This window comes from Glycine max, chromosome 15 (assembly GCF_000004515.6).
Source record: "Glycine max cultivar Williams 82 chromosome 15, Glycine_max_v4.0, whole genome shotgun sequence".
NCBI lineage: Eukaryota > Viridiplantae > Streptophyta > Magnoliopsida > Fabales > Fabaceae > Glycine > Glycine max.
In genome coordinates this window covers 48,525,860-48,546,276 of record NC_038251.2, presented here as the reverse complement: position 1 = coordinate 48,546,276, position 20,417 = coordinate 48,525,860, and the positions used below count along the sequence as shown (strand labels likewise).

Below are 20,417 nucleotides of genomic sequence, written 5' to 3'. Positions count from 1 at the left end.
CACGGGTAAAAGGTTCACATTCACTTCACTATTATCAATTAAAACTTATTAAAAATATATTTGGCTCGAAACAAGGCCGTCAAAATTTACAAAAATATTTTGTTAAATCAGTGAGATAAAATAAAATAGACTAACATTATGCAATTAATATAAAACTTATGCCCCACTGTCACATCCTATCAGAGCATTGTGTCCCGACTTTCTTCAGCACAAGGTTCCTTTAAGCACTTCACCTAGCCATCTGCTCCCCCGAACACAAGGTTCAAGATCATCACAGGATCCAAACACAAACAACAAATCGGGAGTGAGTTATCACATTCCTAACTACTAGAGAGAAACAAAACAACATATAATAGCCAAATACAATTTACTTAGCATATCTCACATTATTTCATCCCTTTGTCATTCAAAATTTACTTTTCAATAATCAATCACAATACACAAGAATCACACACTCCAATCAAGACATAATAACACATCAATTTCATAACAAACAATTAGCAAGCGTATGCAACAGTTATACTAGGACTCAAGCCTATATGCAATGTGGTACCATGTCAGTGAAAAATCTCGTCGGGCGCATAGGAGTACATGATAAGACAAACCACACATTAGAAAGTCAAGTCACTCTCATTAGGTAATATCATAGGGAGACCAGTCAGGGTCACAGTGTTTTGCGAGAATGCTCCAACCATATGGGATCAACATAGGCTTAAAGGAGCACTCAAACCGTGTGACCCCCAAGGCCTACACTCCGAAGAGTCCGTCAGGGCCTCTCCTTCCTGATTCAGGTCCAACCTAGAAAACATTTTAGCACACAAACTCTATTTATGAACTGTACAAAACACACAACTCCTTAATTATTCTCAAAATAATTTTAACTCGTCGTCCTTTAAGGGTCTTATCATTAACTCGTCGCCCTTAAAGGGACTTAACATTAACTCGTCGCCCAAAAAGGGACTTATCATCAACTCGTCACCCTAAAAGGGACTTAGCATCAACTCGTCGCCCTAAAAGGGACTTAGCATTAACTCGTCGCCCTTAAAGGGATTTATGGTCGTGTGATTGTACAATTCATAGTTCACAACTCAATGCACATATATATATTTCATCATCCGTCACATGTTCAATTTATCACATACTCACAATTTGAATCATATTCTCATAACCTCAACGTAACAATTTATATAAAAGATTTTATCACAACATGGGGTGTAAAACCCCTGAAATAGTTTCTCACAATTATATCAAAATTATGGGTTAAACACAAAGACATCAAGAGCACTCAAGTTTATCAATCAATTTTCATAAGGACATCAATTGCTACATAGAACACAATAATATTATATTTATAATCATAAAGGGAAAATTATAATTCAATAAATATCCAAAAATAAACCCAAATTTAGTTCTCTAAGGATCCCTACACATATGTTCATTCTAACCCTCAATTGCGATAAACTCATCCCTTACCTCTAAGCGGACTCACGTGTCTTCCGACAGCGACAACGGTATCTCTAGCGTAGACATGACAAGAAAACCCATACCCGTGAGTACCCGCCCGAATCTGTCCCGACTTTGACGGGTAATACCCGAGTTGACCAGGTATGGGTACGGGTTCGGGTTTTTCCCGATAACCAAAAGTCGGGTACGGGTACGGGTATGGGATTACTAGACCCGTCCCGACCCCGAACCCGAACCCGCCCCGCCACTTAAAATCTTTAGAATTTTTGCATAATTTAATCAAAAAACATATAATTTTTATTACTAGTTAATTTTATTTTAAATTTTTTACATAATTTAATATTATTTTCTAAACTATTTATGTAGACACACGCGTTATAATAAATTTATTGATATATAAGTAGTTAAAAATAAATGTTTAACAATCAATTTATTTTTTTCTAAAATCAAATTTTTAATACTTTTTTACAAAAAAAAAATATTTTTCTAAATGGTGTGTGGAACGGGGTTGGGGATACCCGATATCCGACGGGTACCCGACGGGTACAGGGATGAGACAATAAACTCAAACCTGTCGGGTATCAGGTACGGGTATGGGGATATGTTGAGGAGTCGGGGTAAGGGATTGGGGAGACAATACCTGTACCCGACCCGCCCCATTGCTATGTCTACTCTAACGGTTTTCTAAGATTCCTCCAGTTTTTCCTCTGACTGCTCTGATAGAGTTCCCAAACGTCAGAGAGACGGAGAAGAGATTAAAGTCTCCACTTGTACTATCTTCATACGATTCCTTTTTCTCCCTCCACGAATAATATCTCACAAATCCCAACGATGAAAGTTTGAGAAATTGAATTTCGAACAACATATACAAATTTCATGAAAATCCAACGGTTAACAAAACCGAGATCGTAGTTTTACTAAGACCGTTTTGGGTTTTTGCGGGAAAAGAGAAAGCTACGGTGCGAAGGGTATTTCTCTTATCTCTGACATGTTTTTGCAATTCCCAACGGTGAGAATTCTCAGAATTGGGTTGTGAACGTGGTACTCCAATTTCACGACGTTCCAATGGTTAATGAGTCTGAGATCGTCGTTTTTCTGAGACAGGTTTGGTGGGCTGCGGGAAAAAGAAAGAGTTTTGAGAGGAAAAGGAGAAAAACGAAAATGAGGGAAAGAAAAGGCACCGTCAGTGTGAAAACTGACCTAACACTATTTATAGCTAGGTTTACTCTATTTATTTATTATTTTATAAAAAAACAAACTTTATTTTATTCTCTATCAAACAAATAAATAAAATACCCTTTTTATTTTCTCTCAAATCTTTATTTTAATTAATAATTATATCTCCTTATTTATTTTATTTATAAAATCTCATCATTTTTTAAAACTCTATTTATTTATAAATAAAAATCCTTTTTAATCTAGTTTATGAAAATTGGGATGTTACACTAACCGCCTAAGAACTTTGTCTTAACACATTGGAGGGTACATCCTTTGTGGTACAAGTAGAGGGTACATCTACTTGGATTGTTATAATTGAGAACAAGAGAGGGTACATCTCTTGTGGATCAGTTCAAGTGGAGAGTACATCCACTTGGTTGTTCAAAGAGAACAAGGGAGGGTACATCCCTTGTGGATCTTTGCTTGTAAAGGTTTTTACAAGATTGAAAGAAATCTCAAGGACCGCAGGTTGCTTGGGGACTGGATGTAGGCACGAGTTGTTGCCGAACCAATATAAAATTCTTATGTTTGTCTTCTTCTTCCCTACACTCTTTAATTTCCGCTGTGCACTTTAATTATCGCTTTTACTTTTGGTTAAGTTTCTATTTATGTTCTTTACTTTCGTAACATTATAGTAAAAACCTAATTGAATCTAGTAACGTTAAGAAGGATAAGTTTTTTAATTAGTCAAGGTAAATTTATAATTAATTCAACCCCCCCTTCTTAATTATTCCAAGGCCACTTGATCCAACACATTCGCATCTCCTATAATGATCAAATCATCCACATACAGGCATACAAATAGCAAGTTCTTGCGCTGAGCTTCCTTTACATACACACCAAACTCTACTGTGCATTTCACAAATCCTTGTTTGCTAAGGAAATTGTCAATCACTCTGTTCCAAGCTCGAGGGGCCTACTTAAGGCCATAAAGAGCTTTAAGTAATTTGTATACTTTATGTTCCTTCCATTTTATTTCAAATCCTGGTGGCCGCAAGATGTATACTTCTTCTTCTAGTGGACCATTAAAAAAGGCAGATTTGACATCAAGCTAACATATGGTCCAATTTCTAGAACTAGCAATAGCAATAACTAATCTAATTATTTCCATTCTTGCAACTGGAGCATATACTTTTGTATGATCAATTCCTTGTTTCTGAAGAATCCTTTTGCAACGAGCTTGGCTTTGTGTTTTGCAATTGAGTCATCTGGTTTGAGCTTTACTTTAAACACCCACCTCACATCAATTTGATGTTTATTATGTGGCAAATCAACCAGCTCCCAGATTCTATTTTACTCTATGGCATCCAACTCTTCTTTCATAGTAGCCTTCCATTCTCTGATGTCCAAGGCCTGTTTCCATTGTACAGGTTTTGTGTCAACGATAAAAGCAAAATGTACCATTTCACCATCATTAGAGATTGAACCATTACTGTACAGCTCATAACCTGTAAGTCTTATAGAGGGAAATCTTGTTCTCTGTGACCTTTTTATAGGAGATTGTATTGAGCTAGCAGGGTTAACAGCCTTGGCTCTTGGGTTGTCCTTAAGAATATATGAGTTGGGAATTTTAGACTCATTTTCCCATTTCCAGGCTACAATTTCATCTACCATGACATCTCTGCTAATCACCACCTACTACTTCAAGGGGCTGTAAAGTTTGTATGCACTAGTTGGATGATATCCAACTAGGATAAGAGCTTCACTTTTATCATCTAGCTTTTTCCTCCTTTCATTTGGGATGTGTCTGTAGCTAAGAGACCCAAAAATCCTCAAATGATTCACCATAGGCTTGTCTCCGATCCAAGCTTCTTCAAGTGTTATAGATTGAAGTCTCTTAGTGGGACATCTATTCAAAACATATGCTGCTGTGGTGACAGCTTCTCCCCAGTAGCAATTTAGTAGTCCTTTCCCTTTAAGCATACACCTAGCCATATCCAATAGGGTTCTGTTTCTCCTTTTTGCCAAGCCATTATGTTGAGGTGTATATGGAGCTATTACCTCATGTTCAATTCCTTTAGCTTCACAAAATTCTTTGAACTCCTTAGAGTTATATTCACCCCCTCCATCTATTCTAAGGATCTTTAGCTTCAATTCAGATTGTCTGTTAACTGATTTGAAAAATTTCACAAAGAGAGAAAATACTGCACCTTTCTCTTTCAACATATATATCCAAATCTTCTTGGTAAATTCATCCACAAAAGTCAGGAAATACCTATTACCACTAAGGGATGGAGTATCAAAGGGTCGACACACGTCTAAATGGACTATCCCAAGAGGTTGTTTAGCTCTTTGTGGTGCCTTGGTCTTGAAGGCTTTTCTGGGTTGTTTGTCAATCAAGCATCCTTCACAGGTTTTCTGAGGTGAGTGAATGGATGGCATTCCAAGAACCATTTGTTTGCTGCTTAGTTGATGCAGACTCTTAAAATTTAAATGGCCATATCTGTAGTGCCATAGCCAGTTATCTTCTTCCGTGTTAACAGTGGACAAGCATTGAATGGCAGCAATACTTAAATTCACCTTGAAGGTCCTATTTCTGGATAATGGTGCCTTGAGAACTAGTTTTTGTTTATCATCAAAGATCTCAATATGGTTTCCCTGCATTGCCATGGTAAATCCTTTCTCAAGGACTTGCCCCAAGTTAAGTAGATTATTTTTCATTGAAGGTACATACAACATATTATGCATATATGTTGTCTCTCCATTCTTTCATGTGATCATCACCTTCCTAATACCTTCTGCAAGAATAGTGCTATTATCTGCAAACCTCATACTAGTGGTAACATTTGGATTGAAATCAACTAGCCAGTCTCTATTGCCTGTCATGTGGTTCGAGCATCTAATGTCGAGATACCAAGATGAATAGTCTTCTTTACTGCTCGTGGTTACCATAAGCAAAACTTGGTCTGAATCAAATCCATCTTCTTCCTGTGCCAAGTGTGCCCAATCATTCTTCTTGTATTTGCTATGGGCATTGTTGTTGCCAATCTGCCAGCATTCATGGGCAAAGTGCCCAAATTTATCACAATTTTAACACTGGATCTTTCTTTTGTCAATAGGCCTCTTACCACCTTGACTTTTGAAAAAGTTTCCTCCTCTAGAACTGGAATTATCACGCTGCTCATTTGAATTGCTTCCAAGAATCTGCTCTTAGGAAGTTGAACTATGTGTTTTTGCATTTCGATCACCACTTTTGCCTCCTCTATGTCTTCCTCTTCCTCTTTTGTTCAAGCCACCACGACCTCTAGACTTGTGGTTGGTTCTGGCTTGAAGTGCCTGCTTTTCAACTTTATCATTACTCTTTCTTTTGAGCACCCTTTGCTCGTGTGCCTCCAAAGAGTTTTGCAATTCTTCCACAGTCATATTCTCAAGATCTTTTGATTCTTCAATGGCTACTACAATGTGATCAAAGTTGGGTGTTAATGTTTTGAGCACCTTCTCCATAATCTTTGAATCAACCATTGCTTCATCACAGGCTCGCATTGAGTTTGTCATCACCTGAATTCAATTAAAATAGTCTGCGATGTTTTCCTGCTCTATCAATGATAACAACTTATATTGTCTTCTAAGAGATTGTAGCTTGACCTTTTTTGTTCTCCCAGTATTGCCATATACTTGTTGCAAACTATCCCATGCTTTCTTCGAGGTTGCAGCCTATGAAATTTTCTGGAACACGTTTGTAGAAACACATTGATGCAAAAGAACTTGAGCCTTGTAGTCTAGTCGCTTGTTCTCTCGATGCATCTCCTTTTGTTCTGTTGAAGCATTCTTAGAGGGTTCTTGAAACCCATCTCTCACGATCTCATCAAGTTCTTGGAATCCAAGAATAACATCCATCTTCACGCACCAATCTTAATAACCTTTCCCATCAAACACAGGAAGATTTCTAGGTATGGCATTCACAGCAGCCATAACAGCACGCCTATAGCAATGCCCTCAACAACAACAACAATGTTGCTTCCTTTTCACGGGCCCCTGTCTATGCACAAGCTCTGGTACCAATCTGTTAGAGCAAGCTAGATACACATCTGCATATTGAAGGGAATAAGAGGAAGAATAAACATAATGCAAGATGAGAGAAAAGAGGTTTTCTCATTAACTAACTTTTAGTCAATACAAGAAATGAGTTTATTTACAACAACATACAATTGACTGGTTACCCATGTATATCTCTAACCATATTAACTAACTTTTAGATTTTGGATTACAGTCCAACATATCTAACACAAACTAACTAAAATCCATGAGTTCTACCAACAAAATATAGCATGAATGCATGAAACTAGCCTAGAACAACACAAGAAAGTGATCAAAATTGGGTTTATCATATTATCCTCCCCACGCTTGAGTTTTGTTGGCCCTAAAGCAATTGTTCTGATTCTCATATCAAAATATACAAATTTCCTCAAGTAAAATCTCATGCAATAAAACTCCTTGCATTATCTCATACAATCATTCACATACATCAAGTCACATAGAATAACTCAAGAAATCCATTAGGCTTAATTGTTCTTGAAAAATAATCTCAATGAGCAAACATGTCCACTCTTTTCACCATCTCTCAGTAGTAAAGTTGTATATCAAGAAACACTCAAATCACAATTCATTGAATATGTTCACTATTCTATTAATCAATCAATTCAACTCTAATATACACTTAAAAATTTCCAAATAAAAGAGACAATTCAAGTTGTAATGGGTTAGACTTGTAATGTAAGGTAAATGCTGAAAGAAATAGGCAACAAAGGGCTCCAACCAAGATAGACAACAGTTACTCAAAGTTCAAGGGACCCTTTACCTTCTTTTCCATCAACCTTATTCACTTTGATTTTCACTCATTTTCCTCTTTCTCTATTTTTTGTTGCACTTGGGGCAATGTCTCCTTTTTAAAAAAAAAATATTTGATTTACTTTTGACTCCTTTTATTTGATTCATGAGAGAAGGAGTTTGGAATTTCCTTTTTGCCTTTAATTGGTACAACATGCATTATCATTATCAAATTTTTTGTCCCTATTCACCGTGCCACAAATTAATTTAATACAACAAAAATTAGGTATTAAAGAAAATATTCAATTAGGCTCAACTTAGGCAACTAAGAGTGAATTGTCTAAAAAATATGGGTTCTCAAGAATGCTTATGTATGCATCATCTTTTTAGAAAAGTTCAAGTATCATTTGAAGATATGCATGTCAAAATAGAATATAGAAGGGATGCTACTGAAAGGATTAATCACACACACCAAGAGAATTATAGCTCAAAATTCACATATATAAGGGAATCTAAAAGAGAAACCTACTAACTTTTCTACTAATCTTTCTCCACTTGAGAAAATTCATGTTACCCCAATGTAACTCAATTTTTTTTTTATAGAAACAAGGTATCTCTAAAAGCACAATAATTCAACCACAGAGACATTTACACGAATCACACATCTTAAGAATCAAAACAATGCATAAAGTCATGTCATATAGTCTCAAGCATGGGAAGAAAATGGTACCCCTCCCCATACTAATCCAAAGCAATATTCTTAATGCATTTTAGAATAAAATAGAAAAAAGTATACCTAACTTAAATAAAAATGGAAAATAATGAAATATAAAATTGTAAAACAAAATACTAATAAAAAAATCAAAATAAAAGGATACTATATGTTGACTAAGAATGGTTAGAATTCCTTTACTTTACTGTTGTTTTTAATGAAATAATGAGTATTTTCATATCATTTTAATTTTTGACCAACAGGATTCAAAAGAAGGAAATTACAAGTGCATTTAAGGAAAAATTGATGCAAAAACTTGAAGAAAAAGTTAAAGATTAGGCAAGCATAAACTTAGCGCGAAGAAGGCCTACGAAGAAGCCTAAAGGCGCGCGTAGCACGAATCTTGTGCTAAGTGTGTGATTACCGCTATACACGATAAGCCCAGAAGGCTAGCTTAGTGTGAGGTCGCATGAATTTTAAGCTACCTTAGGCATATAAAATATGTAGGGAGCAAAGGAGAAAAACACACCGAGACTCAAGAGTTTTCTAATGAATACATCCAAAGCCTAAGTATCTCAAATAGGGAGAACCATCTTTCTATATCCATTATCCCCTTCTCCTCTTCTATCCATCCCTTTTCTTCTTCTATCCACATCAAGCCCTAAAGTGTAAATCCTCTCATGGCAATGAGAGGCTAAACCCCCATTGTTGGGAGCCTAGTAGCCAATACCCTTATAGTGTAATATTTCCTTACTATCTATTAAATGCAATGCCAATTTTTATTGTTTCTTTCCTACTCTTTATTGTCATTGTTATCTTCTGATCATCTATGCATCTGTTTAGGGATTAGGCATTGGGAAATGTTTAATTTCTAAATAATTGGGAAAGGGAATCTAAACAAATCTATATTTTCTAGGGATAGGGTGATATTGTTTAGCCTACGCATACATCTTTAAACTTCATGCAATTTACTATTTTATCTCTACAAAGGAATTTGGGAGAGAGAATAGACAAATTAGGCTCTTCATCATGAGGGATCAGGGTTGAGTATCATAGTAAATATGGGTGGAAATTGGAATAGTATTAAATAGAGAAACTCATTAACAATGCAACGATGGTAGTTAGGCATGCTAAGCACCAACATATTTAGATTCTGAAGTCATCTTTTGCATTTACACTTTTCTACTTTTTATTTTTTTTCTCTCTTATCTTTATTACAATTCTTTATTTCTTGCTTGCAAATTGGATATACATCAATTCAAGTACAAACAAAGTCCTTGTGGATTCAACACTCGAACTTCCGAGTAAACTTTACTATTTAAGACGAATTGGTATACTTATAAATGAGTTAACACAAACATAATAGAAATATTAGTGGGTTAGGGTTCTTATAACCCCAACTTCTTATAAACAGAATAAAACATTAGATTAATGATTGCACCTAGATCACATAAGGCTCTATATTAATTTGCAAGCTACCAGTAGTACAAAGGGCTAAAAAAAATCCCTAGATCTATGAGCATAAGAGGTATTTTCTAAAGCCACAATAGAGCACTCTTCATTGAGACCAATTATAGCAAAGTTTACCAACTTTCCTTTGTTTGAAAGCATTTCTTTTAAATATTTGTCATACTTTGGCATTTGGGAAATTGCCCCAACAAAGGGGATATTGATGTCCACACTTTTAAGCATCTCAATGAATCTAGCAAAATTTTCAATCATCACTTTTGTCTTTCAATCTCTGAGGGAAATGAACACTTATCTGAGGAGGTCTCAGTACCTCTGTCGCAATGTGGGCCACGATGGGACGACAAAATAAAAATAATCAAATAAATAAATTAGTTTCCAAAAAATGGAAAACTTGGGAAGTCCCCGCCAACGTTTATTTAAGGAAAATATTAGAGAAACCAAAAATATAAGGAATGGTCTACGGTTTGAGAAAAAAGATTCAAGAGTCGTTTACGCACGGGGAAGGTGTTAGCACCCCACGTGTTTGTCATGAAGATGACAACCTTTAATAGAGTGTGCTAAAATAAAGTGACTTTTAATTATTTATCTTCCCTTAAAACATGAATTATATTTTGTTACACTATATTTTTTTTATTTTAGAAAAGGAAATCAATTTTAAAAAAAAAGATTTTATTTTTCTAGTTTTTTTTTTGTCGACAAGGGATTTGCCCTTGCTCCTACATATCCCCAGGTACAATGAGGAAATCAAATTTACATACTTCTTTATAAAAAAAGATCTTGCGTGTTGGGTTGATTTTATTTTATTATTTTTTTAAAAAGATTTTGATTTTGTGATAAATTTTGTGAAGTCAAGCAAGTCAGAGACCCAATATGGCATTCACAAAATTTACTCATACTCTATTGAAACACTACCAAGCAAGTCGGAGACCCAGTATGGAGTGCGTGCAACATTGAAGGATTATTTATTTGAGAATTTTACCATTTTTAGAAAAGACTTTAGTTTTGTGACAAAATTTGTGAACTCAAGCAAGTCAAAGACCCAACATGTCATTCACAAAATTTACTCACACGTTATTGAACACTACCAAGCAAGTTGGAGACCTAGCATTGAGTGCACATAGTGTAAGTGTGTACTAAAGAATACTGATGTGGATTTGCAAAAATAAATAAATAATTGAAATAATGTTATGAAATAAGATAAATAGAATAATAATAGAAAGAGGTAGAATAGAAGTGGGGAGTACACTTAGTAATTAAGGATGCGAGATTAAAACATAGAAGAAATAAAATGAACAACGAGATATTTACAATACATTATTAATTAAACTAACTAGCTAGACAATGATAAAAACAAAATCATACTGCAAAATAAAATAAACGATAGAGACAACAAAGAAAAAAATAAAATAAAGATCTACCTACTAAGGGGTGCATGTATGAAAGACGGGGTGTAAATAACATTTTCATTTTGTTTCAGATTTTGCAAAAGAATGGGCTAGGCCCAAAATGAAAAGGGATGCATGTATGAAAAAGAGAGTGTAAATAACAATTTTTTTATCTAGAATTTCCACTACCCACATTAGATCGTGCACCTCAAACCTAAATTCGAATTGCATAATGATTGATGCTGCAAAACTTAAATAACAATGTTACAAAATTTCAAATCAAGCCTTGACAATGGTGGATTTCAAACAAACAAGTAAAATCCCTTTGTTCAATCGCGCATTATTCTTAATAAATTCGAAAAAAGAAAAATAGTATGAGGTTACTATTTGAGTTCTTTAAAGAATGATACATTTACAACTGAACTCGCGAGAAACCAATATGCTGCTGCATAGAAAGGTCTATTTGCAAGGAGAGATTGGAGGTCAGAGACAGAGAAGGGGTGATTTTTTTTTTTTTTATATATGGGTGGAAAAGTGGGAGGAACCTTTGAATTGGCAGGCTATGAGTTTGAGTGGGAGAGGAGGGGGGAACGAGTAGAGGGGAGGAAATGGTTGCCAGGTCTCTTTGTTGGCCTCCGCATTGCTCCTCTTTTTTTTCTTTTTTTGCTTTTATCCTATGCTCTCTCTTGACTTAATGAGTTCTCTTTAAGAGTTCAATAGGTTACAAAGTGTATTTTCTTTCTTTTATTATTATTTTTACACGTTCTCTTCTTCTTCTTTCTTTTATTATTATTTTTACACGTTCTCTTCTTCTTCCTTAAGGGTACGGAAACTACTCTCACACTGGGCATCCCACACAAAAACTTGACCCTTACGAGTAAGCTTAGTCAAAGGTAAGGCAAGCTTAGAAAAACCCTCTATGAATCTACGATAGTATCCTGCTAAGCCAAGAAAGCTCATAATCTCAAACACTGACTTAGGACTCTCCCAACTCATCACCGCCTCTACCTTGGAAGGATCTACTGCTATCCCTCCCTTAGATATAATGTGCCCTAAGAAGCTCACCTCCTCTAGCCAAAAATCACACTTGGACAACTTAGCATACAGTCTATTGTCTTTGAGGGTTTGCAACACAACTCTCAGATGCTCCTCATGTTCCTCTCTAGTCTTAGAATACACCAAGATATCATCTATGAAGACCACTACAAAACTATCTAGGTAGGGGTGAAAGATCCTATTCATATAATCCATGAACACACCAGGGGCGTTGGTCACACCAAAAGGCATAACCAAGTACTCATAATGACCGTAACGGGTCCTAAAGGCAGTCTTCAGAACATCTTCAGGCTTCACTCTAATCTGGTGGTAACCTGACCTAAGATCTATCTTACTGAACACACAAGCCCCTACTAATTGGTCCATCAAGTCATCTATCCTAGGCAAAGGGTACCTATTCTTAATCGTTACCTTATTCAACTGACGATAATCTACGCATAGCCTCATAGTCCCATCCTTCTTCTTAACTAACAACACTGGTGCTCCCCAGGGTGACACACTAGGCCTCACAAACTGTTTCTCTAAGAGTTCCTCTAACTGTTTCTTAAGCTCACTCAACTCTACAGGGGACATCCTATAAGGTGCTATGGATATGGGTCCAGTACCAGGCACTAGGTCTATCGAGAACTCGACCTCTCTCTCAGGTGGTAATCCTGACACCTCCTCAAACACCTCTGGAAACTCTCTCACCAACGGTATATCACTCACAGGGGTTTTGGTCTCAACACTCATACTAGCTAAGATCATGTATACCTGTGCATCCTCCCTTAAAGATGCCTCAACTTGGTTAGCAGACAAAAACATATCACCTTCACTCACACCAGACTCTGGAAAGACAACAGATTTGTCAAAACAATTTAATAAGACATGATTGGAAGATAACCAGTCCATACCAAGAATAACATCAATTTGACTCAAAGGTAGAACAACTAAGTCAACAAGAAATTGTCTATCAGAAATTATGACAGGACACTGCAAACACACATCAGAAGTTAAAACAGACCCACTAGTAGGTGTATTCACAATCAAGTCAAATTTCAAGGAAGACACAGGCAAGACAAGTTTTTCAACACAGACACGAGAAATAAATGAATGGGTCGCACCTGAATCATACAATACAACCAAAGGAACTTGACTTATGAAACACATACCTTGAATGAGATCATCAGACTGTGCGGCATCAGCACCACTAAGAGCAAACACTCTCCCTGTGGTCTTTGGTCGTCCGTTCTGGTTATTCAGACTTCCACTCATCTTCTCCCTCCTCGGATGTGGGCAACTGGTACTGAGGTGGCCTTTACCCCGGCAGTTGAAACAAGTCACATCACTATCTGGGCACTCACGTGCAAAATGACCCATCCTACCACACTTAGCACACCGGATTGGCGTAGCAGGTGTAACAGAAGCACCACCACCACCTCCACCAGCAGGCTGAGACACTCTGTTAACTGACTGAGAACTCCCACCAGCTAGGTGATGTCCTCCGCTGGTCCTTTGTCCCTCAGAATGGTTTCCATATTTCCCGGGAGGGGCAGAATATGGCTTAGCACGACTGTGAGTCACAGGCTTCTTATCTTTCCCATGACTAGCATTGGCATTCCTGTAAAAAGCAGTCTTCTCTCGCTGATCTTCATCAAAGATTCTACACATGTTGGTCAACTGTGCAAAGTCATGAATACTGTGATAATTTACCATCATTTTTACTTCTGGTCGAAGGCCATTGACAAATTTCACGCATTTGGACCTCTCCCCAGCTTCCCCCTGATAATGAGGAAAATACCTTACAAGGTTCTCAAACCTCGCCGCATACTCTGCCACCGTCATACTTCCTTGTTTAAGCTCAAGGAACTCCATCTCCTTTCTATTCTTCACATCTTCTGGAAAATACTTCTCCAAAAAAGTCTGTCTAAAAGTTCCCCATGGAACAACAGCACCACCTGCTCCCTCCAAACGTGGGCGAGTGTTCTCCCACCAATATTCTGCCTCATCTGCTAGCATGTGAGTAGCAAACAACACCTTCTGATGGTCCTGACATTCCATCACCCGGAAGATCTTCTCAATCTCCCTCAGCCAAGCCTCAGCACCCTCAGGATCATAACCCCCTTTGAAGGTAGGTGGGTTGTTCCTCTGAAAGCGATCTAAACCATGGTACATAGTTGCTCCTCCACTGCCTCCCTGATTGGCCATAACTTGCGCCAAGTTGTTCAAGGCCTCGGTAAGAAGTCGTTCTCGCTCATTTCTCGCAGCCATTACTTCCTATGTCACGCAAGAAACAAAACTTTGAAAAAAAAAATATACCAACACAATAGAGTACACCTCTAATCAAACAAAACAAATACAACACATCAGAGTACACAAGGAAACACAGAAAACTCATAACACACATGGCCGAAAGGTTCGACCTGCTCTGATACCACTAAATGTGACACCCTCTACCCTCACAAATAACAAATACAAGGAAATAAAATCATGCGGAAATTTTTTTTTTAAAAAAAACATATTGACTTTAAATTGATTTCAAAAGATAAAGGGTTCACATTCACTAAATGAAAACATAATAGAAATTGTTCAAATAAAAACAACAAAGTTCTTCCGGCTCAAAACAAGGCCGTCCATACTGAATGAATAATAAAAAGAACTAAAACAGAAAACATAACTCAACGATATTGTTTACGGAAAAATATAGCATGCGAAGTAATTCCTATGCCCCAATGTCACACTTATCAGAGCATATCTCTATCACAGATTAAGTCTCTTCGGCTCTAACATGGAATTCATCATATGATGGCCCACCTGAACAAATGGCAATCAGCCTAAACACAAACACACACCGGAAATGAGTTATCACATTCATATATAATAAAATATTAGAGCATGTAAAACATATAGTGCTTACAACTGAATTTATATAATTAACACCGTTTCACAAAATCACACATATTATGCACATTCATTTATGTTCGTCCACTCCAGAAAATAACATCAAACCATAATTGTTAACCCAATGAAAGACAAACACATGCGTTATGCAACAAATACTCTAGACTCAAGCCTACATGCGATGTGGTACCATTTTTCAGTGAAAAACCTCGTCGGGCGCCTAGGAGTACATGACAGGACATGCCTCACAATGGGTAAGTCAGGTCACTCTCACTAAGTGAAATCATAGGGAGACCAGTCAGGGTCACGCTGTTTTGCGAGAATGCTCCAACCATGTGGGATCGGCACAGACTTACAGGAGCACTCAAACCGGATGACCCCCAAGGCCTACACTCCGAAGAGTCCGTCAGGGCCTCTCCCTCCTGATTCAGGTCCAACCCAAAAAAAAAAACATTTGAACACACAGACTCTACCTATGAATTATGCAATACACACAACTACTCAATTGTTTTCAAAATCTCGAATGTATATATATATATTTAAAATATTTTAACTCAGTGCGCCTCAAGTGATTAACTCGTCGGGTTCCCACAGTGGATCCCATCACAACTCATCGCGCATTAACTCGTCGTCCTTAAAGGGTCTTACAGTTGTGTGATTACATAGTTCATGGCTCACAACTCAAAACATACAACATCTCAAGAGTCATGTAATTCACAATCCATTACGTATCAAATGATTATCACTTACACATCATCTCAATCACATTTTCATAATAAAATAATTTACCGCATCTCATGCACCCTACACATATTATTCAACAGTAACATTTACTTGACATAACAAAATACAAATTAAATTGAAATATATTAATTCAACAAAATAAAATAAAATGAAAACTTTTACAACAATTAATTTATAAAGTAACAAATATATATATATATATATATATATATATATATATATATATATATATATATATATATATAATTGAGAAAGCAAAGGTATTTAAAACTGTTGTACAAATATTTGATTATTAATATATAACATTTGCAATTGTTTAAACGTTGAAATATAAGTAACAATGTTTAAACATAATTACTATTTAATTATTTAATTTCGAAACATACGTAACAGTAACTATTTTTAATTATTAACGTATATAATAGAAAAAGAATAAAATAATAATTTCACAACCCTGTTTAATTTTTTTGAAAAACAAATAATTTCTATAACCTTATTTTATTTATATGAAACTGTAAAGCAAGGACATGGACCACAAGCACGTATACAATGAATCAATTAAATTTGTTTGATATATTTCTTTTTCTTTGTAACTCACAAGCATATACTTACAGGGAACTTTCAGAATCTAGTATGAATATAAATACAAATAAAAGCAAGAACTACGCGTATCAGTATTGTCGATGTTGTACTCACAATTATAATATTTTCAATGATCAATCATATTAAACATATATTATTGCATCTTGAGAAGAATGTATATTTTTTTTTTCCAGCTACCATCCATTTATCAATTAAATATGTAGGATCATTAACGAATTAAACACATATATTACACCTTCAAGGGAAGCATCTAAGTATCAACATTTTTTTTTACAAATTCACTCCAAGAAAACCATTAACCTCAATAGAATATTTCGTTGTTGTTTTTTTTTTTTTTCATGAAAAGCATAAAAGATAACATCAAGGAACCCTAGGTTTATTGTTAAAATTAATCCACTCCACACAACTCAAATTGGAGCCCCACTTCCAGTTATATACATATGATTGCTATTATTATATAATTCAATTTTAAATCAAACTTCGCAATAGGCAAACAATTCACATGAAATTAAAACTTGCAGCATATGTAAATAAATTAATCTTTGCACAAATGAATTTAAATCACAATGACAAACAAAAATTTAGGAAAAACAGAGTTTAAATTAAAAGAAACAACCCAAAATAACCCAAAATTGATCCTCTAGGAATCCCTATACATGTTTATTCTAATCCCCAAGTGTGAGTAACTCATCCCTTACCTCGAGGTAGTCGCTTAAATGTTCTCTGTTAGCAATGCTGGCGTCTCTGGTGCTCTCTAGAGCTCCTCCTCTGGTTGCTCTGTTAGGGTTCTTGTGCGTCAGAAAAGAAAAAGGGGCAGAAGTGTTTTATAAAAGCTGCTCTAGGTTAACATTTGGTTTATATAGTGGAGATTTATGACCTAATTATATTTTTATTTATTTATTTATTTATTAACTTATTACTGTATTATTTATTTATTAAAAAAAAAAACGACTGTTACAAGGTTGATCAAGCCTAAGCATGCATCTAAGCAAAGAAATGAAATAGGATCACACAACTAATAAAAATAAATCAGAAAATAAAGAATCACATACTTAAACACTACTTCATTCAATCAACATTGTCAAGATTTAGTTCATATGGATCATGATTTGATCCCAAAGAACATAAAAATCCAAATTTGCAATAAAAAAAGAAGAGAGAAAAGAGAAAGAGAAAGAAAAAGTTGAAAATTTATCATTGAATCTAAAAATATGACAAAAAGGTATTGATTGAGATGTTACAAGCTTTTTTTTTTTAATAAGAGTTGAATCTATATTTGCTTTCCTAGTCAGACGCTCGATGTAGTGATGACACTTCTCGCTACAACCAGACTTCATCTTTTCAAAGGACATTTAACTTGAATCTTTATGCTTTCCGCCCAAGTGTCATTGAAGCAAGATATGTACTTATTGTGGCGAGTTCTTGATCAAGCTCTTGATTTTCAGCTTTCAAATTCGTTGGGACAAGGTGCAGATTCGGTGTGACAACTCTTTAGATTCTTTCACTTATACCATATCATTCTTTGTTGTTGCGAAAGTCCAATAGCTATGGTGAGCTTTAGTTTGCAACTCTTCATTCCTTTAAACTAAAGATTGCTTTTGTAACATCAAAATTTAATAAACATTAAAATCTATATTTTTATTTTCTGAAATTAATTTATACAAGTTTATTCACAAGAATCATAAAAAAACAAAAATAATTAAAACCATGTCGCTCATCCCCCTGTCACGTACTATTCATTCCCTTCAAAGATTCAAGCTTTTCTCTCCCTCTTCGTGCTTTTCGGATACCCTTTTGACCCAATTGCGTGATCCCCTGATTGCATGTCTATGGGGTTCGCATGCTCCCCACCCTCAATGCCGCCGGCGACGTCCTTCTCACCGACCCCCTCTCGCCGCGGCTCGGTAATATCGGCCATGGAGATTTAGTGCTGCTTCGGTCCCCTCTGAACCCTAAGATCAGGCTGATGAAGCGCGTGGAAGGGGACAACGTCACTTACTTCGACGCTTTGCACTCTAAAGCTGCTCAAGTTGCAGTGGTGTGTGTGCTTAATGGTTTGTTGTTCATTTGCTTTTATTGCACAATTAATCTGTTTTGTTTTGTCCCCTGTAGTACTTGATTGTGAAAAGAGCTTAATAGTTATCCACTGTCCGTCTAAAAGTTTTTTCATTGTCAACTAGGGCATGTATCCAAAAGCACTTCTAAGAGAAAAAAAAATGAACATAGCTTCTTCATAAGCTAAAATTAATTAATGCACAAGTTAAAAATATGCTTTTAGAGAAGCTAATGTAATAGAGCTAATACAAATTAGCTTGCGCAGAAGCTAAGATTTTTTCATTTTGTTTTATTTTCTTTTCCTATAAGTGCTTTTAGAGAAGTTTATCCGAACAAACTCTAATTAGAAATCATCTTTTGATATGACTTTTAAGGTAGTCATTGTCAAAGTCAAGAAACTTAAAATACATGATGAGTTTTGGGTTTTGATTGGATGATGGTGTAAAAAACTTTACATTGTTGGATAACAGAAGTCTTTTATATGTACCTAGTTGATGGTTTTATTGTGTTAGGCAGCAAATATGAGATTGAACCTGTTGCAAAATTAGGGGTTGTTTGATTTCAGTCTTTTGCATTTTTTTATTTCACTTTGTTTTCTGTTTTCAAAAGTTGCTAATTGTTTGAGAAATGCTGAAAGCTATTGTCTTCTGTTGTCATTTTGCATTTTCACTTTTTTCTGGATAAACTTCAGAAAACATGAAAACAGAAAGGTTTTCTCAAACTAATGGCTCCGTAGTTTTCCTGTTATGAATTTAGATGAATATTTGCAGTGGAGTCTACTATATATAAATGTGTAATTGCTATAAAGTAGTGGCTTAATGGTTTAACCATGCAGGATCATAGTGAGTAGAGGCAGTTGTAAAAGTTGCTTTTGTCATGAGATCGAAAGCCTTTTGTCAATGCGTTAATTTATGATTTGTCAAAAGGTTGTTTATATGTTGTGCCCCATTTAGATGAGTATTTTTGGCAACTCATTCTACTGATTTAGATGTCTAGGCTACATTTTCATTCCATTACCTGGCAATAAGTTATATGATGCCACATAGCAGCCCTTTCCTGTGCATAACATTAGCAGCAGAGTCCTAAACATGATGGAATGAATTTCTGTTTTATGGTAATAGCTGTGGTAAAAGATGAGTTATTTGCTTATGATGGCTAGTTTTGTGACACAAAATTCCCCTATGATTTAGGCTGAGAGATTTTTTTTTAAAAAAAAATTATAATAGTTTTTTTTATAATACAATTCTCTATTTATTTTAAATCCACACCCTTATTTATTTGTGTCCATGCCATTTTGATAAGGGAGTCGTTCTAATCCAATTACTTTTGTTTTTTTAACTTAAGACGCTATAATTAGTTATTAACTGTCTTTGTGTCAAGAAGTTAATTACGTATTACACAATAATCTTATGTGTTTCCCAAGCTTTCTCTTTCCCTCTGCTTGGAATTTATGTTTAGCTGGTTGCTTTGCTATCTATGTCCATTATTTTAGTTTATTTTTTTTATTGCTATTATATTTTGTTTTGTCATTCTTTTGTCCACAGGTGCCAAAAAGACATGTTTGGATTCAAGGGGATAACATTTATGCTTCCCGTGATTCACGGCATTTTGGTCCTGTTCCATACGGTCTTATAGAAGGAAAAGTGTTTTTCCGGGTAACTGTTGTACCTCATACATTCTACATTCTTATGTATTTTAAGGATTGGTTCTTTAGGTTTCACTCCTTTATTCTTGAGATCTTTAGAACTTCACAATTCTCTTGGGTTGGGTTGTGGGTTGTAATGATACTGTTATGTTAATATAATGCTGCTAAGTTTTTTTTCCCTTTCTCACAGATACTCGAAAACTTCTGATTTTATAGTTGCAAGTGTAATGCATATGGCAATTACTGATATTTGTTGCTGATCTAGATTACTAGATATCATAACCTAGAATAATTTGATCTTTGAGTGGAATGTGAAACATGCATAGGTCATTTTGAATAATTGGTTGAACCTTTTTATGCTTTACTACAATTATTTTACTTGATAGGAAAAGAATGCATGTTATTTAAGCTCATGTTG

At 35.5% G+C, this 20,417-nt stretch overlaps 2 protein-coding genes across 6 annotated transcripts in view; one reads left to right on the top strand and one right to left on the bottom strand.

The window, feature by feature from the left end:
* Positions 1-5,391: 5,391 nt before the first annotated feature.
* LOC102669776 (uncharacterized) lies at positions 5,392-5,807 on the bottom strand. The gene is made up of 2 exons (XM_006598556.1): positions 5,751-5,807; positions 5,392-5,670 (listed from the first exon to the last, which is right to left on the bottom strand). Exons 1-2 carry the CDS (start codon positions 5,805-5,807, stop codon positions 5,392-5,394), a joined length of 336 nt encoding a protein of 111 aa, XP_006598619.1.
* Positions 5,808-17,574: 11,767 nt separating this feature from the next.
* The window catches only part of LOC100807792 (mitochondrial inner membrane protease subunit 1), a 44,581-nt gene continuing 41,738 nt past the window's right edge, over positions 17,575-20,417 (top strand). For all 5 annotated transcript variants that reach the window (XR_003264763.2, XR_003264762.2, XM_041009480.1 and 2 more), the window contains exons 1-2: positions 17,575-18,337; positions 19,899-20,009. Coding sequence is in view for 3 of the 5 variants with exons in the window: in XM_041009480.1 (XP_040865414.1) it covers positions 18,140-18,337; positions 19,899-20,009 (309 nt within the window). In the remaining 2 variants the exon portion in view is untranslated. The remainder of the gene's footprint in view (positions 18,338-19,898; positions 20,010-20,417) is intronic.

Excerpts from the sequence above, each read along its gene's own strand:
- LOC102669776 (XM_006598556.1), bottom strand. The coding sequence starts at position 5,807 with ATGAGCAGCGTGATAATTCCAGTTCTAGAGGAGGAAACTTTTTCAAAA. Across the intron at positions 5,671-5,750 it reads CTTTTTCAAAAGTCAAGGTG|ATTGGCAACAACAATGCCCA; the intron begins GTAAGAGGCCTA and ends GAATGCTGGCAG.